General features: G+C 42.3%; 1 protein-coding gene and 1 non-coding gene across 5 annotated transcripts in view; both read right to left on the bottom strand.

Annotated features, from left to right (window-relative positions):
• Positions 1–20,809, bottom strand: part of PDXDC1 (pyridoxal dependent decarboxylase domain containing 1) — a 50,154-nt gene extending 29,345 nt beyond the window's left edge. Inside the window, exons 1-5 of one of the 4 annotated variants that reach the window (XM_059155617.1) lie at positions 20,642–20,809; positions 4,944–5,017; positions 4,346–4,408; positions 2,346–2,426; positions 351–497 (exon numbers count right to left, since the gene is read on the bottom strand). In XM_059155617.1, coding sequence (XP_059011600.1) covers positions 351–497; positions 2,346–2,426; positions 4,346–4,408; positions 4,944–5,017; positions 20,642–20,662 — 386 coding nt within the window. In that variant the 5' untranslated portion in view covers positions 20,663–20,809. Of the gene's footprint in view, positions 1–350; positions 498–2,345; positions 2,427–4,345; positions 4,409–4,868; positions 5,018–20,246; positions 20,266–20,641 lie in introns of those variants that run through there. The other 3 variants (XM_059155618.1, XM_059155620.1, XM_059155619.1) reach the window with 3 other exon arrangements.
• On the bottom strand, positions 1,723–1,792 carry LOC131820227 (small nucleolar RNA SNORD45). The gene has a single exon (XR_009349541.1). It is a non-coding gene; the product is annotated as a small nucleolar RNA SNORD45 (small nucleolar RNA).

The following is a 20,809-nucleotide window of genomic DNA, read 5'->3' as shown; positions in this document are numbered from 1 at the left end:
ATTTCCCTTCTACTAAAGCCCAAGCTAGTATTTTGATTAAAAATACTTGAAGCATTTTTCCTACTCTATCTTCTATCAACATATGCCAAGCAGGAATCCTAAAAATAACAACTCTGACATTATCCAAACTATATGTGCATATGTTCTTGGCTCTTGACATATGCTCATTCCTTCGCTCATTTAATCCTCGTAACAATACCATGACATAAATATTAATGTTATCCCCATTTAATAAAACTGAGACATTCAGAGATTAAGAAACCCTTCAAGAGGAAAGGGAAAAAACAGACATGAACTTAAGTAGCACAGCTCCAAAAAAAAGTCTGTACCTAATTCATGTGTGTCCTTACCTGAAAATTCTGCATAGCCATAATGTAGTGTCTGAAAGTATCCTGGTCGTAAGTTTTCTAAGCTTCTCTTTGTCCAGGGTCGAAATATAAGCTCCCAGACTATGCCCCAGCAAAGCTATATGACCTTGTTCTCCAATATTCTGGATTCTATTAATCAAAATGAATCATATTAAAAGAGTATTTATTTAAAATTTTTATTATTTTAAATTTAAAAAATTTATTTATTTAAAATATGAATAAAACAAAACATAGAGACACAGGGTTTTCACAGAAATCTGTCAGACTTGAAATCCACTTAATGGCCTAGAAGTCAAATATTCAGATAAATTTAGGAAATTCATGTATATAAAGTACTGATAATCTGGGGAACAAAAAGATTTAAAAAATTCAAATCCTAGGAGATTTATATCCTTTTTATCGAGTATCTGCTAAATATACAAACTGTGAATAATTTTCTGTCCCCATTTTTTTTTTAATTACATGTCAGCCGTAAGAACTACAGAGCATAATACTGAGATACACTGGGCAGAAAATTTTCTCAAAGAATCATTAGATGAAGATCAATTTCCCCACATACACACTGTCTGTGGGCTGTTTATAACAATACAGCCAATTCAAGGAGAACCACGTAGCATTTTATGCATAATTAAAATGGAAGGACTAATTTCCCTTATAAAAAGTATAAATCGGTAAGAATAAGACAAAAAAATTGGACAGGATACTGAGCAAAGGATGTATTTCATAAAAAAGGAAATATAAATGGGCCTTAAAAAATACATAAAAAGAAACCAAACCTGACTCATAAGGAAAATGTGAACTAAAATTACGCCGACATATCACTGCTCACCTTGCGGACTGGCAACCGTCCCTAGGTCTGCTAAGAGCCTCATAGGCAAGGTGTGGGCAGAGAGACATTCTCATGCACTGCTGGTGGGCCTACAAACTGGCATAATTCCACAGGAAATTTGGCAGTATCTATCAAAATTACAAATATACAAACTACCTGGCCTAGAAATACCACTTTAGGACTTCGATCCCCAGAAGCCCTCGTTTGTATGATAAATGACGCACGTACAGTTACTGGCAGCCGCAATGCTTGCGACAGTAAACATGAACAGGAGACCAGTTAAATAAAATATGGTTCATTCATCAAAAGGAAAACTAACCAGCTCTTACAGGTAAAAGGTCTTTGTATACCAATAAATAACGAACGCCAGGACATAAATGAAAACAGCAACGTGCAGAACAACATACAGTATTTACAGAGTGGAGGGAACGGGGACTTGCTTATGTACACATATCTCTGGAGAACACACGAGAACAAGCGTGGAGGGGGAGGGGAAAAGTATGAAGGAAATTCCCCTTTTCATCCAAGGCCTCTGTAATTTTGGAATTCACATCAATTTTGGGTTCAGGTAACACATGCCATCGTATCACTGACCGAAAACTGCCTTTTTTACTGTTTGAAATTTGAAAAAGGAGAATGCCATTACTTATCTCCCCCCAAATTAAATTTAAAACAACTAACTATGAAACTAAATAAATAGCTAAGTTAGATGAATAAAAATAAATGGATGATTCACAGACAGCGGGGCCTGCCACCAACAGATTCAGCTGCGGCAGTTCTCAGCGGTCCGCAGTGGAAGCATGAAGCAGAAGCCAGCCGCGGCAGAAAGCCCTCAGCAGTGTTCTCTGGTCTCTGTGCCAGCCCCTCTCTACGACTTGATGCCAGAGAAACTACAGGATTGAGTCTGAGTGAGCGCCTTCCTTTTGTGAAGTATGTTCCCTAAAATATATTAAATGTCTCTCCGAAAGGGAAGAAATGACCACTGTGTTAATATCACACGTAACTCTGAATGAAACATAGCTCTGTTTTGGCAACTTGTAAGAATGCAATCACTGTTTACAGGGGGAAAAAAAAAAAAGAATGCAATCACTATCAAAATCAAGAACACATAGACCTTCAAACGGAAGCCGCCAACCGTCCCACATTACCGGGCACTCTGGGGTTCCTCGTCTTCATCTCCGTGCATCAGGTTCTGAACTAACTGGAGGAGGCTCACCATGTCTTGTCCACTGCAGAACGAGAAGAGAGCTGACGGGGGCGTGGAAAGAGCACACATCCCTCCCCACTCTACCTCCCTCACTTGAACCAGCTCTGGCGAGTTGCTCTTTTTAAATTGAGCATCAGAATGTGCTTGAGATACACTAGACATCTTTGAAACACAAACCTCAAATGAACCGAATTCGCAATATAACCATGTCATTATTAAATCTTCCACCCAAACAGGAGATCGATCTCTGAAATTTCACCAGTATTATGTCAGCATTATTTCTCTACCTGTTCATTTGAGTCCAAGGAGAACATTTAATAAGCATGTTAAAGAACCAACACAGTCTTTTTAAGATGCTGGAAGGTCACAGTGGGACTAAGACTACTCCGAGGCTACTGGTATAGCTAGTTTCCCTCCATGGAGGAGTCTTGCCTGGTTGTTCTAACAGACTTAAACATGTAATGCAAGCATCTCTTCTTACCCCGACTTCCCCAAGCAGGGAAACTGGAGATCTACTTCGACAAACAGTTTTACTTCTCTCCAAGATATGTTATTAAACGCTTATTACGTGAGGGGTTGAAAACTTATGAGGAGAATCTGAATGGCTACGGCAGTAAGCAATGACAAGGTGACTTGTAGTAACTAATGTAAAAATAGTACCACTCCACTAATGAGAATAGGACTCACAAAAAGGTTCTCTTTTGAAAAAGCAGCACAGACAAAACAATGCCCTAATTAATACCCCTTCTCCCCAAGGTGCTGACCTTCATGTGAGAGGGGCTCTGGCCCTCGGACACTGTGGAGAGAGTGGGGGCTAGGCACGTGACCTTGAGCAAGCTGCTGAAACTCCCTCAGCCCCACTACAGAACTCTGAGGACACCATCAGTGCATGGAGCACGTTTATCCCGTGCCTGGCAAACACGATCTCCCATGTGGGTGTCAGCATTATTAAGTGTGACTGCTCCCGCTCTGTGGCTTTAATGCCCTCCCATTCTGAGAATTCGAGAAGTTCCTGCTACTACCTCTTGCAGGGAAATTTCTGGGAGATCAGCAGAACCCTTGCATTCCCTTCCAGAGGTGTGCGAAGAGGGGGGTGGCAGGACTTGATTTGTATTCTCAGCTGTAGAACTCACTTCACATCCAAGGGCTTCAGATCAGCACGGTCAGGCTATAGGCAGGAAGCCTATCTTAAAATGCTAGTATCTGGTGTGTTAGACAGGATACTAGTTGACACAAGTGGTCCTTCCTCTATGCTTCTCTTTTGCAACCTTGTATATATTCACATACAGGTCAAAGGACAATTGAAGGGAGTTGTACTGTTTACCTATGTGCAGTTTCCTGGTTATAAAAAAAAAAGCTTGAGGGAAGCTGGGCTGGGACTTTAATTCCAGGCTGAGTCTTAATATCCGGTGAGTATCTTAGGTACACAGCTACTTATTTTTCTGATCTTTGCCTACTAGCTTCAACCCCACACACTGGACAGATTGGCTTAGTTGCCAAAAAATATATATATAAATCACAAAAGATTGAAGCTGACATTTTCATTTTACTGTATTATAAAAATGATATGTCTTATCAAATTAACGTATCTCTTACCACAAAGCCCAGTCTACTGAATAGAGGACAGGTTTCAAGGATGAACTAAGTATGACAGTTGAGTTACAGAATTTTAAGTTTGTGCATCACTTTTGAGTCCTGAAGTTCTTAAATTCTGAATGGGAAATTAAATGCTGAATGGGAAAGGGTGAGAAGCAGGCAGATTCAGTATTATCACAACTAGCCAACGGCATTCTGGTTTTCTGATACGACACGGTACCATATAGGACTCTCAATTTGCTCTGTGCTTATCACAACTAAAATTATCCATCAACTATAGTCTGGAAATCTCGATTTAAAGAAAACACATACCCAACTAAAATATGTATCTTCATTGTCACCTACCTGCCTTGGAGTGGCCCCGGAATATCTCCTGATGATTTCTTTCCATTTTCTTCTTCTGTTCTTCTAATTTAAAGGAAAAAAAATGATTGTTCTATCTTATCAAATTTCTAAGATTTGAACATATAAACATGTGATGATGTTGCCTTTAACCTCTTAGTACCTGACATAGGATTTGAAATACATTTTCCACATCTCTTGCCCTATTCCTGTTGCCCTAGCCCCAGTTTGGGGTACAGTTTGAATTTCAGGAGAGGAACATGAAATGAGTAACACTTTAACTCATTTTTTGGTTAGCTGATGCTCTACATGACCTAAACATAGAGCAAGGAGCATTTATAGAATTCAAATCAATCTGTTAAGTAAATGAAATTCTTAATAGGCAGAACTGAAAATTAGTAAGTCCTGCCCCACAATTTCAAAATCTTTTAATTACAAAGTACCTTCTATGCAAAACAAACACCGTCTTTAAAGTCAGATGAAGCTAAGCTAAGTGTGACATTGTGAAACCAAGAGGTGTTTTTACCAGCAGGAAACCAGTGCCACCAGCTTCACAACAGGCTGAACACGTTTAATAGGGTCACTTCTGTTCCAGGCTCACCTCTGACTGTCCTCTAGCATCTTCATGGCCTCTTTCAAGTTTTTTCCCATCTCAGCTAATGTAGGGTCTGCTATCTGGGCAACAAATCAAAAAAGGTTAAATTGCAATAATCCTGTATTACTTCTGCAACATAATTCATCCAGAAAAATTAAACTCAAGTCAATTTTCTTCTGGGGTTATTAAAAAACACATGGATCTATTATAAAACACATGAATTTGTTTTAAAATACTTGTTTTACAAGTTCTCTATTTTTGTTAAAAATTTTTAAAAGATTTTATTTATTTATTTTAGGGACAGGGACAGAGTGCATACGTGTAAACGGGGGGAGGGGCAGAGAGACAGAGCATCCCAAACAGCCTCCTCGCTGAGTACTGAGCCCAACCTGGGGCTCGAGCTCATGACCCGAGATCACGACCTAAGCCAGAACCAACAGTCAGATGCCTAACCAACTGATCCACCCAGGTGCCCCTAACATACATTTGATTTTAAAATTCCAAAGTACAAACAGGTAAAAAAAAAAACAACAAAAAAACCACCATTCCTACTCCCTAGGGGAAGCCACTCAGGTGTGACGTGTATCTTTCTAAACTCACACACCACCCCTATGAAGTCCCGCAACTTGATTTTTTCTACCTTACAGTGAACATGGTTCCATGTCAGTATATATCCACTTCACTTGTCGTGGTGACACTATACCTGACTCTATGGCTATTTCATCATTTAGCCCATCTTGAATTAATGTTAGATGATTCCAGTTTTACAATCCTAGAAGCCAAGTATTCTATTTGTTTTATCGCTGTAATAGGCTGAAAAATGGTCTCTCCAAACAAATTCACGTAGTACCCTGGAACAGGTGAATGTTACCTTATATGGCAAAGTCCTTGCGGATGTGATTAAAGATCACATTAAAGATCAGATCTTTAAAGTTAAAGATCTAGACATGGACTGTCCAGGTGAGCTCTAAATGCAGTCACATGCATCCAGCTAAGAGAGAAGTAGAAGGAGACTACACACACACACACACACACACACACAAGAGAAGACCATGTGAAGACAGAGTAGAGGGAGATTTGAAGTTCTGGTCTCAAAAACTGGAATGATGGGGCCAGGGACCAAGGAGTGAGTACTGGCAGGCAACATCAGCTGGCCCAAGAAAGGAAGGGACTCTCCCTTCGAACCTATGAAGGGAGTTCAGCCCTGCCCACACCTGACTTCAGCCCACTGATACAGATTTTAAACTTCTAGCCTTCAGAACCGTGGGAAAACACTTTTCTGTTGTCCTAAGGCACCCAGTTTGTGCTCATTTGTCACAGTAGCCACAGGGTACTAATATCCTCATAAATCTGGAAGTGATTCTGGGGCACCTGGATGGCTCAGTGGGTTAGAGCCTCTGCCTTCAGCTCAGGTCATGGTCTCGGGGTCCTGGGACTGAGCCCCACATCGGGCTCTCTGCTCTCCCCGCTGAGCAGACAGCCTGCTTCCCTCTCTCTCTCTCTTTCTGTCTACCTCTCGGCCTACTTGTGATTTCTCTCTGTCAAATAAATAAATAAAATCTTAAAAAAAAAAAAAAAACAATCTGGAAGTGATTCCAAAAACTCTGGAAGCTTCCACAGCCGGTCACAGTGAATGCCTCCAGAGTAGGGAAACTGGAAGGACAAGCATCAGATCAGAGGGAGTCTTTTCAGCTCAAGTCTTTTAGTTCTTTTCTGGTTTTAGTACCAAGTGAATTTTTACTTCCAGTCAAAAGATAACCAAGACAATATTCTAAAAAATCTTGCAAAATTAAACACACAAACTCATTCTCCTTTCTTACTTCTTAATCTCCCTAGCAATCTTAAGGCAAACCAGTTGTCTTGAATCTCCAAACAAGCTGGGTTACAGAGTTACGGAGGCTTTCTTTTGTTCCCCTCTTACCCTTCGAGTGTATTTCAACTGTATTTATGCTTTTTTCCCTTCAGACTGCCTACTGTACCTAATCATAACTTATATGGAGTAAGTGTACAATAGGTTGTTTTACAGTTAGTATTGCCATATCTCCTCAAAATTGTTTTGTTTTGGAGCACCTGGGTGGCTCAGTTGTTAAGCATGTGCCTTTAGCTCAGGCCACGATCTCAGCATCCTGGGATGGAGCCCGCTGCCATGGGGCTCCCTGCTCAGTGGGAAGCCTGCTTCTCCCTCTCCCACACCCCCGCTTGTGTTCCCTCTTTATGTCTCTCTCTGTCAAACAAATAAATAAAATCTAAAAAAAAAAAAAAAGTTTTGTTTTTTTCTGTTTAAGAGAGGGATAGAGAGACTCTTAAGCAGGCTTCATGCACAGTGCAGAGCCTGACATGGGGCTCGACCTCACAACCCAGAGATCTGAGCCAAAATCAAAAGCTGTACACTTGCTTAACTGACAGAGACACCCAGGCACCCCTCTCCTCAAGAAATGCTACTCAGTTTATCCATGTAAGTTCGGAAAAATGTTAACTTTAGGGATCTAGCCCAAGGATTTTCCATTTGTGTTCTTCGGAGTCTTAAGACTTCCAGAAAGAACTTTGGGGAAGTGGGGACGGACAGGGAGTTGGGGCTTTTAGCTCCCTGGCCCCGCCTAAGGAGATCAGATCTGTTTTACAACAAGAATTTTAACTTTCACTTGTAGAAGAAATCACTGAAAAAAAGAAGAAAAAAGTGAAGTATACCGTGTATACCTCTGGTGTACCATTTGAGAAGTGAAGAAACAAAGATTCAGAGAGGTAAAGTGACTGGCCTAAGGTTACAGAGCAAATGAGTGACAGAGCAGTGCCAGAACCCTGGTTTCCTGACTCCTGTTTCTGACCTTTCTGGTACATCACACAGACCCCAAAACAGATTACAAAATAACCGCGTAGCCACGCCCAATACGATTTTACACAGGATAGAAAAATCATTTTAAAACTGGTGTTTGCAAAAAAAAAAAAAAATTCACAATTTTAATGTAACCATAAGATGGGTTACAAAACCTTATCTCAAATGGTCTCTGTGTTCTCAGTTAATGATTGTGAGTAGGATGAGGAACAGATAATGGTCAAGAGAATGCATCTGAACTCCTCCATCTACTGGTCATGTTCCTCATTACCCTTACCCTCTGTGACCCTCCAGGGTGTTCCCAATCCTCTGGCCAAATGAAAAGATAAACAGGTCTGTTTGATCAACCATACATCCCTATTTCATGCTTGTAACACTTGCCCTGTCTGAAATGTTCTTCTGCCTTTTATCTTTCCAGCTATTAAATCACAATTCAATACTTCCAAGAAACTGTGATGGATAAAACCACTTCACTCTCATATTCTCTTTAAAGACAGCAATACTGTTTTTGCTTAACCATAGACTCTGGATCTGGTGCCTGACAAAAAGAACTGTATTTATGGGAACAGAAACACGTGTATATGGAACAGAACATGTGAAACCAGGGCCATTCTAATATGCAACTGCCATTTATCCTTATGATTCCTTGACATCCTTTACTGTGGATTGTTTTAGAGATGATCTTTCCAGTATATTCTCTCCAATTAGATTATAAGCTCCCTGAAGGCAGGGATTCAGACTACTCATTTTGAGTGTTTTTGCAGGACTAGAGGCCTCAAGTCGGCTCGATTCTTGGACTGTCATGTCACATCTGAAACCCGTTCGGAAGGCAGAACATAATGGGCATCAACACACCAACTCTTAGTATGACACAGCTAGCATTTTCCTATAGGACTGGAACATGGTTTTTCAGTTGAAAGTAGACAAAATAGCTGACTTAGTTTAGAACTCGCTTCTTATGAACAGTACTTATTTTTAGACATGAGAATTCACATGTGATGACAAGACACACTGCGAAAGGCAGGAGGGAAACGCAGCTTCGCGTTCTCCGGTGTGAGTCTCTCTGTACAGAGCCTGTGCTCACTGAGAGGAATGGCTTACATTGAAATTGTTCTGGCTCCTCCTCTCATTTAGGAAGCGAAGTAGAGGGTGGAGCAGGCGGCGGAAAGTGGGTGACTAGGGAAAATAACATTTATAGTTAACTTTCAGTAAATTAAATCTGAGTGTGATGGGACTCCAATGCCACACACCCTCAAGGGCTTGTTAACTGGAGAAATCCAAAATATAAAGTGTTACCCAGCTGCAGGATAATAATATGCTCCGTCAAGGAATGCTCTAAGAAAAATGTGTATTTGTTCATTGGTTCCTTCAAACTAAAAACCATGCCTCCTCGGGCTTCTAGTGAGGGCAGCTGTGATTATCTAATTCATATTTCTTATCCTCAGTTCCTGTTACAGTGCCAGACAAGGCAGTTGCTAATACACAACAGAAGGGCAATAGCCAGACACAAACCTAAATGTGTGAATGATTAAGCTTGTGTATCAGGAGATGTCTGGGTGGCACAGTCAGTTACGAGTCTGCCATTGGCTCAGGTCACGATCCCAGGGTCCTGGAATCGAGCCCTACATGGGGCTCCTAGCTCAGCGGGAGCTTCTCCCCATCTGTGGTTCCCCTGCTTGTGCTCTCTTTCTCTGACAAATACAATCTTTACATACATACGTACATATGTGTAGACTCCTTATTTAAAAAAAGGTATCTATTATTCAGTATTTAGATTAAGATTGTTTTAGGCTCTTGAGGGGGAAAAGAGTAGTATTTTGTGCTAGGTTCCTAGGAAGAATGTCCTATCATTTTTTTTTTTTTTTTTTTTTATTCCTTAGCACCAAGCACAGGATGTAGCACAGAAAAAGGGCTCAATGAGATCTGTGATCCTTGTTAATTACTAACAGTTACTGGACTGCTTCCTATATTCCAGGCATTATGCCAACTAAGACTTTTATATGTATTATTTCCTGACTAATCCAAAGGCAGTTAGTATGCTTTAGGGCTGGAATTTATTTTTTTAATTTAAATTCAATTAATTAACTTAGTGTATTATTAGTTTCAGAGGTAGAGCTCAGGGATTCATCAGTCTTGTATGACACCCAGTGCACATGACATCAAGGACCCTCCTCACTGTCCATCACCCCACCCCCCCCACCCCCCTCTACTCCAGCAACCCGCAGTTTGTTTCCTAAGATTAGGAGTCTCTTATGGTTTATCTCCCTCTCTTCATCTTTGTTTTATTTTTCCCTCCCTTCCCCTATGATCCTCGGTTTTGTTTCTTAGATTTCACATATGAGTGAGATCATATAATTATCTTTCTGACTGACTTATTTCACTTAGCATTATATCCTCTAGTTCCATCCACATTGTTGCAAATGGCAAGATTTCATTTTTCGATGGCTGAGTCATATGCATTATGTATACATCCCACGTTTCCTTTATCCATTCATCTGTTGATGGACATCTAGGCTCTTTCCACAATTTGGCTATTGTGGACATTGCTGCTATAAACACTGGGGTGTAAGGCCAGAATTTAAAACAAAGCCTATACTACCCTAACCACTCTTAACTCTTAGTGGTTAGTGCTCTTAACCACTAGGCAATACTGCTTTTCAATTTTATAAAATAAGTAAACAAAGCAACTCACACTTTGAAAAAACCCTGTACTCAAAAGTCTTAATTAGAGCTAAGGCCTCCCACCAACCTTTCTAAAAGTAGGCTCCACCCCCAGCATGGAGCCCAAAGCAGAACTTGAACTCATGACCCAGGGATCAAGACCTGAGCTGAGATCAGGAGTCAGGTGCTCAACCGACTCAACCATCCAAGTGTCCCAGACCTGGTGTTTAAGATAATCCTTCCTTGATTAAAGTTTTCAGCTAGATAAAGTGTATCAGAAGGCTCTCCCTAGTGGGAAAAATTCAGTGTCAACTAGATGACTAGATGACCAAAAACTTACCTCCAAACCAGGACATTTTCAAGAGTGAAGGAAGCAGTGTTAATAATTAAGCCATGACAATAGGTATAAACTGGGAGAGTCCTGGGCCAACCAGGATGTACAGTTACCCTGGCCTTGACTAAAACGTTCATTCCACAGCTCATGCCCTTGTTCCATCCAGCGGAGCCCATGGAAATGTCTATGGTCACGGCTGTCTGAGTTACAACAAGGTAAAATCAAAGACAACGTATAATTTGCAAAGAGTGCACCTGAAGTCCAAGTATTGTCAAAGACTTCTTTTCCTACCTATAAACACATCTGAATCCATTTTCCCTCATTGAAATCTTGAACAAAGTGACCTGACTGAAGATCTGGGGCCTACCAGGAAGAACTTCAGGAAAAAAGGTCCCTCTGTTAACGAAAAGGTCAACAGATTCCAACCAATCCTTTAGAGACCAGGGGCCTTTAGCCGATTCCTTTCCATTGTCTTTCCTACCAACCTTAAGCAAGCCAATCCAGGCTGTAAAGTATGTCAGTGTTGGGGGGGGGGGGGTTTCAGATGCTTTTCTAGGAAAGGGAGCAGGAGGTCAACCTAGACTTTTGAGCTAGACACCCATGGCCTCTGCTCACCCAGGTCCCTAAGTCTTAAAGAGGGTTGCAGCAGTCAGACTGTTGAAACCGTGCAACAACGCATTTACAAAGTGTGTGTACCTAATCACGAAACCACTACATGCTCATTACTGACGCACAGACAGCTATTAGACTGTTAGCACAGACAGCTATTAGACTGTTAGTTGTTAGATTGTAAATTCATAAATTATATTTTCAGTTACGGCTGATTCTGCTGTGTAATGAAGTAGATTCAGTATTTTTGCTTCAATTATATCTCACAAAAGCACATGGTATGGCTTAATGCAATTTCAAGGCTAAAGATGAACCATTCAATTGTTTGTACGATAACTATCACAGAACTGCAACAGCTCATTTTGTAAAACAAGCTCCACCATTCATTATTTTACAAACATTTAAGAGCCTTTTTTTTTTTTTAAGATTTTATTCATTTGACAGACAGATCACAAGTAGACAGAGCAGGAGGCAGAGAATCAGAGAGGTAGGGAAGCAGGCTCCCTACTGAGCAAAGAGCCTGATGCAGGGCTCTATCTCAGGACCTTAGGATCATGACCTGAGCCAAAGGCAGAGGCTTAACCCGCTGAGCCACCCAGGTGCCCAAGAGCCATTTTTATACTAGTTGATTTTCATTACTTTCAGTCAGTGTGGAAGAGCAAAATACCCTGCCACTATCAGAAGAAATACTACACTTGTAATGTTAAAACATCATGAATTAAAGTTCTCAAATGTTGGAAGAAAAAAGTCAAGAGTCAAATGCAAGGGAAAACAGTAAAAGAAGTCATGGAGTAATTCTCAAGTTTTCCAAAAGCTAGTAGAAGTTCTAAATTTATCTGGAGTGGGGCTGTAGGGATTAACGAAAAAGAAAAAAATCACTTACTTTTGCTCTAGGCTAGAAATGTATTAATTCAGTATAAAATAATGCTGGCACTAAATAATAATTTGGAAATACATCCTATTTGTTTTATTCTATTTCATTTTTTGAAAAAGATTTATTTGTCTGAGAGAGAGTGAAAGCACAAGCAGAGAAAATGGCAGGCAGAGAGGGAGAAGCAGGCTCCCCACTGAGCAAGGAGCCTCATGCCGAGCTTGATCCCAAGACCCTGGGATCGTGACTGGAGCTGAAGACAGGTGCTTAACTGACTGAGCCACGCAGGCATCCCAAGTTCTTTTTCATTTTTAAAACCTGCTGATCATGACCTGCTAAGTTGATTTGACATCCCATATACAGGATGTAACCTGTGGTATGGAGGTTGGGAGTTATTACCCAGCAGATAAATAATCATTTGTTAATAAAGTTTATTTACCAAGAAGTTGTTTATGAGAACCTTTCAAAAGTGGAAACTGCAGTAGAAAAATAATTTTAGGGCATAAAATTCGACAACAACTGCTCTACAGTCAATTTTAGAATGTTCTCACAGCTTCCAAGCAGGCTTAATCGAGCTCTTGTATACATTTCCTCAGGGGAACCAAGTGTGACAACAAGAATCATATACTTACTTTCAAATGAATTAGGAGAAAAAAATAACACCTTGAACCCTGAATTCTTAGACACTACTATTTAGTAAAATCTAAGTTTAAAAAGGAGGGCAGATTACAGAACAGAAAGCGTATCTGGGACCCACTGTTAAGAGGCACAAGGGAACTTTTAGGGGAGATGCGAATGTTCCATATCTTGATCGTGCTTGTGATTCTATGTCTGTGTATAACCAATAGCCAAAATGCAACCTGGATCATCAAAGTGGGTATTCTTATTACACATAAATTGTCCCTCAATTTTAAAAAGATGGGTGAACCGATTTTAAAGTCAATTTAGAAGAAACATTAAGAAAATAATAGTGTAAATGGCATACTGATGTGGCAAAATTCAAAAATGGCATATAAATAACAGCTATTTAGGAAATACAGAGCTACCCCTTTAAAAAGAGACAGACCCGGAAGAAAGGGGAAAAGGAAGCCTAAAATGTAATCTTAAAATCTAAAAAAGCACAACATTCATCAATAGAAGTGATACTGTAGTTTTAATAAACGTTTTCATTGGCGGAATGTTCATAATTGGGGAGTTCGAGGACGATTACCAAAGAAGAACTAAGGCATATGAGAATGCCAGCTGCTCATAGTGGACAGAAGACTGTGGTGTCATCAAATGCTAGTTTACAACATATGCATTAGACATGTTAAAAGAAAAAATCACCACCTTGGAGTCTGAGTGGCTCAGTCGGTGAAGCATCTGCCTTCAGCTCGAGTCACGATCCTGGGGTCTAACCCCACATCGGTCCCCCTGCTCAATGGGGGGTCTGCTTTTCCCTCTCCCTCTGCCTCCCACCCCACTCGTGCTCTCTCTCATAAATAAACAAAAATCTTTTTTAAAAAATCACCCCCTTTCTTCAATCAAAGCAATCAGAAAAACTCTAAAATCCTGCTTGGGTTTTTTTTTTTTTTAATTATTTTATTTATTTTATTTGAGAGCAAGAGAGCGAGAGAGGAAGCATGAGCAAGGAAAGGGGCAGGGAAGCAGATGCCCCAATGATCAGGGAGTCCAACTCGGGACTTGACCCTGGGACTTGATCCCAGGACTCAATCCCAGGACTCCAGGATCATGACCTAAGCCAGAGGCAGCCGCTTAACTGACGCAGGAGCCCCCAAATCCTTTCTAACATACTAACTACTGTGGCCTTCTACATCTTTCTACATCTTTCTTTCAAGGTGAATCCCAGAGAGTGATAATCATGCAATTATCATCAACTCTTAAAATCATTTCTTTTCCTCCCCAGTGAAGACACAGTGTCTGCTATCCAGCACTAGCTCGACAAGCACTCCAAACACTACACATCTCTGAGCAGCACCAAGCAGCCGCTTCAGGAACACAGCTGTTCCTTTCAGGTCAACGACAAGAGAAAATTTCTGACAGGGATTCTCTGGGAAGTTGATACAGTGCCTTGCAAACCTGGCTTGCTGTCTTGGCATCTCAATTTCTCCATTTGTAAATACTTTTGCCTGATTTCAACAGAACAGTTTTTCACTAAGAACTAGGCACTACTGGGTACCTGGGTGGCTCAGTGGGTTAAGCCTCTGCCTTCAGGTCGGGTCCTGAACTCAGGGTCCTGGGATCGAGTCCCACATCAGGCTTTCTGCTCGACGGGGAGCCTGCTTTCTCCCTCTCTCTCTGCCTGCCTCTCTGCCCACTTGTGATCTCTGTCCTAAATAAATAAAATCTTAAAAAAAAAAAAAAAGAACTAGGCACTACTGTCTGTGTCTTCTAAGAAGTGGATACTCTTGGAAAACCTTTTTAACTATCACGGACTCTGCTTGAGTGTGTCTGTGAGAACAGGAAGACATACTGTAATCACTGGCTCATTAAGGAGCTTAAGATTCCTAGTTGAAGAATATTCAAATATTCCATCGGGCATTAGGATCTAATCTTACCAATTCAAGAGAAGAGGCAAAACAGAACATGTGGGGAAAAGAAGGGGCAAAAATAGACAGCAGGGAAGTAAGAATCTGGTAGAGGTAAGGAGGCAGCAGTCAGTAACATCAGATCAAACCTGTCACAGAAGCATGCAGAGGGTTTAGAAAGGCATTCGGATCACTCGCTTTAAGATATGTGTTGGGAATGCTAGGGATTCAAGTCTAAGTTTCAACAATGTATTCCTAGAGACCACTCCTCTGAAGAATCAATTCATTCAGGCTTTATATATATCATGAATAAATGCTTCCCAACAACTACACAGATGGAAAGTACCACACACCAGGCAAGCTCTATTTCTAAGACGTTTACTAGTTCATCTGGAATCACACATTCATTCTGGAACACACAAAAAAACTGCCTACAAGAAAGCAAGCTAGAGTCCCTTGAAAATAGAAGTCTTTCGCTGAGATGTGCTTCTCATAGGGAGTGCTTCCTAGGACTTGGTGGGGATGGAATCAGAAAGATAAAGATACCCATTATCCTCACCAGTATCACTCTGTCCCTTACTGAATGGGAACTCTGTAGGGCTAACGCTCCTAGCCACATCTCTGAGGAAAGGAACCCACTGATTCTGAAGCCTTTGTGTGGTATGTATGCATCTTCAGACCTTCAAGGTTGAACTGTGAAAGTGCCTACATTCAACTGTTTTTAATGCACAAAACCCACACAACCTCATAGGCTTCCACCTAATACAATGTACAGTCTAGTAAGTAATTCAGTCTTGCTAGGATCCTGAGATCACTGTGGCTAAATGTTCCATGTCATGGAGTCCCATTTTATTTTTTAAGTAGGCGCCCCACCCAGCCGGGAGCCTAACACGGGGCTTGAACTCATGACCCTGAGATCCTGACATTGAGACCTGAACTGAAATTGAGTCGAGACTCAACCCAACTGAGGCACCCCAAGGAGTTACATTTTAAAGTGCTTTATCTTGCTGTTTCTGCTTTTCCGCATATAGGAAGAGGTTTTTATTAGAAGAGCGTACTCCTCCCTCAGTTCTTTTAAACTCAGAATGCATTTTCCACAGAAATAAAAAGTGGACAGGGTCCCAGGCTAGACTGCAAAGACTATGCAACTTTAAGGCAACTAAATATTTAGCATTTAATAAAGCAAAAAACCACAATAACAGAAATCAAACAAATAATAAAAATTAATTAACATTTTTGTTTTGAATATTGCTTGGAAAAATAGATGTAAGCTAGATTTTAGATATTTTCAAAGTGACTGGAAACATATTTTTTAAATATCTGATTTAAACTTCAAAATGTGAAACAGGTTTCCTTTCCCTTATGATCTACCAGCAATTAATATGAGGCACAATTGTATTGTAAAGTAAGCGTTTACATTTTATTTACATTTTTTAGAAACTAGAAAAGACAGGGTTCTGATAGTCTACCTAAAGAATCTCTTCTACAAAAATCTTTCCTGGCCACTCAATTCCATGCATTTCCCTTTTTATCCTTAATACTTTTTATCCCACTATGCTATATAAGGATTTGTCGAAACAGGTATGCCCCTACCAGAACATAACCTCCTGCGAGGATCAGGTCTTACTCACTTCATGTCTCTCTCAGCACGGGGCTCTGACCATAGCTGGGCTTCAAGAAAAATTATAACTCAAAGCAGGCCACTGCTTTAGGTGAAAACAGCTGACATTAAACACAGGCAACTCCTCTCTATAATTTTAACTCATAATCCTAGATCTGGTGGCACACACAACAGCCTGGGGACCATCAACGGCTCGGTCACTGACTGCCTCTGCAATCTTGAATAAATCAAAAATCCCCGAGGCCATAAATTTTCAGGATCAGGAACTTTGTACCATATTTTCCTGGACACCCAGCATTTGATAACCACTTACCACTTTGGCCACCGAGCACCTGTATGCAAAACCCTTACACGAGCATGATATAGGGATCAGCTTTAAATGAATGTCAAAATTATAGGCCATCATCTCCCATCCCTTTTCTTGTAAGGTCTACAAAGCCAGACCACAGAAAATGGTTCTTCCCCCCCCACCTTTCTTTCATTTGAGAATGGTTATTTCAAACATGGCTAATAGGTATTCCTTTTGTGAGCTTTTAAAAATACAAAACAGGAATAGAAATTCTGGTAGTCTTTATCAGTAATAATCAGGAATTCCAGTCACGCTCCTATTGCTCCTTAAAAACTTACCATCAGTAAGATGAAACAATTTTCCAAAAACAGATCCAACGAGGGTGGGGGAGAAATTTTGCTTAGAAGGAGTACAGGAAAAAATAATGGGTTGGGTTACAATTATTTTGATCAGAAGCAGGGTCAAAGTTGCCTCTTGCAGAGACAAAAAGTAAATATACAACAAATAAACGAGCCCCACTCTCTAGTGCTGCCCAAGAGAATCGTCTATGGTCATGGAAATGTTCTATGTCCGCTCTGTCCGGTTGCACAACCACAAGCCACACCGTCACTCTAGAGCACTTGAAAAGTGTTGACTGAGGAACTGCATTCTAGATTTTAATCTTAACTAATCTAAATTTAAGAAGCCAAAAATAGCTAGTGTATCCCCTACTGAATGGTGTAGCTTCAGATTTTCTAAGTCCGTGGGTCTCAACCAGAGGCAGTCTCCCCACCCCCCCAGGGAACAACTTCTTCATTCGCCGACTCTGGTTCTCACACTACAAGAAATGCCACTGATGGAGACCAGAGATGCAGCTCAACATTCTACAATGCACTGGCCAGCTTCTCCCAAAACGGCATTAACCAGCCCAGCATGCCAGCACAGCAGAGTTTAAGTTTACTCAGGCTGGAATTAAAGTAAATGCAAATAAACTGCAATATGCTTTGTCCAGACATAATACCCAGGAAGAACGAGCTTTTTTAAGGAACAGGAAAAGGTCTGGGCTGTTGTACAAGTTTAAAGGAGCAGGTCTTTACTGAAAAGTGTATGCAGGTGTGTTAACTTAAGATCTAAAGCATCAGAATTGTTATTTCCTGTGGCATTTTTTAAACTTGATTATTAACCTAAGTAAACACTGTGAGACTATGCGACAGAGCCTTGCCCCTTAATGAGTTGGACACAGAGTACTGGGAGACTGAGGCCCCTAAACCTACTCTTCCAGTCTGAATGCCTTGCCCCTTCAATTGACCTGTCTTGGTTTCTTGAGACCTCACTAATTTCAGATACAGCAGAGAGTACTGGGAAAGAAGAGCGGTCAGGGCAAGAAATCGGCTCTGTCATGGCAGGTCTCACATCTACATATTACCTAAAGCGAAGGCAAGCGTACAGAATTATATTTGGACCAAAGGAAATGTACTGACTGACGGTACTACATGAGGACGGACTACTACATTTAGAGAGAGCTATTACTTGAAATTAGAGGATGGGAATCAAGTAACATTGTGGTTTCTGTAGCCAGTGTAAATTATGCAAGGATCCGTTTAAATGGGATCATTCAGGACTGCTCAATAGTTTTATATTAGCAATGTACAATTTAGCAGAACAGCCTATCTCTCAAAGAAACAGGAATAGCAGACACAACTCAATGTTTTTACTTTGATTCAAACTGTTTTTCAGAACATGAAACCCTCCATGTTCACATAGCAATTCTTTTTCTTTTCTGCCCACTTAGCACCAACCGAAATCGCTCATTAGATGTGAACAGGGAATATAAAAATAAGACACAGTCTTAGTCCTCAAACAGTTGCATTCAGAATTTCCACACTGGCCTAAGGCAGAAACTTCCAGCCCACACATTCTGAATTCCTCAGAGATCACTGCCATTTTTGTGAATGCTCCAGCCGTAGGCACTCTGGAATTTCATCGCACTTCAGATCCTCATTTGGAGTTTACGATCCTTTGGCATCAATTAACATTTATAGGGAGAAACCAGTATAATCGACTAATTAAACGCCAGAACAGTAGTATTTAAAGTGGGATTCCAACCCACTGTTTTTGCAGATTTGCCTGTAAGAAACTGTTCTTGGAGGAAAGGTCACACCAGTTCTTTAGGTTTCCAACTGAAAAGACACAACACCCATCCTGTCTTATGAAACTGGACAGGAAACAACACAGAAGAGGCAATTTTAGTATCATTTTATATTCAACTACTGGCGTAACACAGGTGACCTAGACCAGGGGTTCTCAGCCTCAGCATGACTAACATTTTAAGCACATATTCTCTGGTATTGAGGCTGTCCTATGCAAGGTGGAATGTTCAGCAGCATCCTTAGCCTCTAACCACTAGGTGCCAGCAGCACCTCCAGCCCCCCCTACCCGCCCCCCCCCCCAGCTGTGACAACCAAAATGTCTCCAAACAAGCTGCCAAATGTCCCCTAGGGAACAAAACTGCAATGGTGGTTGAGAATCACTGACCTAGCCTGTAACTCAAAAGTATCACAAGGTAGGGATGCCTGGGTGGCTTAGATGCTAAGCATCTGCCTTTGGCTTTGAGGAGAACCTGCTTCTCCCTCTCCCTCTGCCTGCGGCTGCCCTTGCTTGTGCTTGCTCTCTGTCAAATAAATTTAAAAAAAAAAAAAAAAAAAAGGTACCACAAGGTAGACACTGAGTACTAATCAAAAGCCTGGAAAGACTTTATTCCTAGCCAGCAAAACACATAAGGTTAAAAACATAATCTTTTTCTATTCTTGACTGTCTTCCACCCAATTTATAAGAAACCTTCCACGCAATTTATGAGGTGTAAGCTATACATCCGGCTGAACTGGTACAATCACTCCCTTCAACTTTCCAGTGACAAGAGAACCCATCTACAGCAGATGCCACACTTGGCCGGGGGAAGGGAGGGGGACACCATGACAAAGTGTGACATTTCTGCCAGTTCAAAACCAAAATAAGGCAGCACTGCTCCCGAACTCTGCATGCACAAAAGAACAAGGTCTGCACGAGCAGACTCACAAGCTCGAAGACGAAGAACGTGGAGGGAAGACAGGTATCCAAGCACTGGTTCTCATCTACCAGCCCTAAATCAGGGACCATTAGAATCCATCGCCCTTGCCGGAGCAGTGAGCCAGGTACATCCCGCGGCTGCTCCCCCAGGGCAAACCAGAGGAAAGCGAGGCTATCTGGGCACTTCGGATTCCCAACCCACTCCCCCACAGGAAAGGGGGAATAGCAGTAACCCCCAAAACGCAACTCACCCCCTACAGAAGACCCACCCCTTCTTGACCTCGGGGCCAGGGGAGGGGTGGGCTCTTCACAGGTGTTCACAACTACAGCGTCAGAATCCCGTGCGGGAACTTGTTAAACGGGCAGATCCCCGTCCCGCCCCCACGGAGGGTCCGACCGCACGGCCGAAAATCTGGCTGTTTACCAACGGCCCCAGGGGATCCCTAGTCACGCTGAAGTTGGAAACCCCCTGCTTCAACACTGTCTCCCCGCTGACTTGGAGACCACAGAAAACCTACAGGCTAGCAGTCGGCTCCGAAACCACCGGAGCTTCTGTCCACGCTCTTCTGGGGCCGCAAGTGGCTAGCTGTCACCCGAAAGGAGGAACGGAGCGCGGGCAGGCCCCAAGGTCGGCCCCGCGGCTCCCGCACCGGGCTAGGGGCAGAGCCGGCCCGGCCTCTCTCGGGCCACGGGGACCCGAGGGGCTCCCGGCCCCATGACGTGACCAGGCCTCAGCCGCGAGCGCCCAGCCGGACGCCCTCGCGGCCAGGCCTCCTCAGGCAGGGCCAGTTAGCCCCTGGGCCCCTCCCCGGTCACAATGGCAGCTCGCGACGGGGAAACAGTCGCCCCGGAGCCAGGAGACCCCGGGCCGCAACGCCGCCACCCACCCCCTCCCCCCAGCCCGAGTACGGACCTTCTCCAGGGACGCGTCCATGGCTGAGGCGGCCGGCGGAGCCCGATGGAGGCTCCGCGGTCCGAGTGCTACTTCCGCCTCCCGCGGCCCGCCGCGGTATCCACGCTGGCAGCGCTGACGTCCCCCGCGGCCGCGGCCGGCGGGGCGGAGACGAGGAGGAGCTGCCTG

This window comes from Mustela lutreola, chromosome 17, assembly GCF_030435805.1.
Source record: "Mustela lutreola isolate mMusLut2 chromosome 17, mMusLut2.pri, whole genome shotgun sequence".
NCBI lineage: Eukaryota > Metazoa > Chordata > Mammalia > Carnivora > Mustelidae > Mustela > Mustela lutreola.
This window is presented reverse-complemented; position numbering and strand designations above follow the sequence as displayed.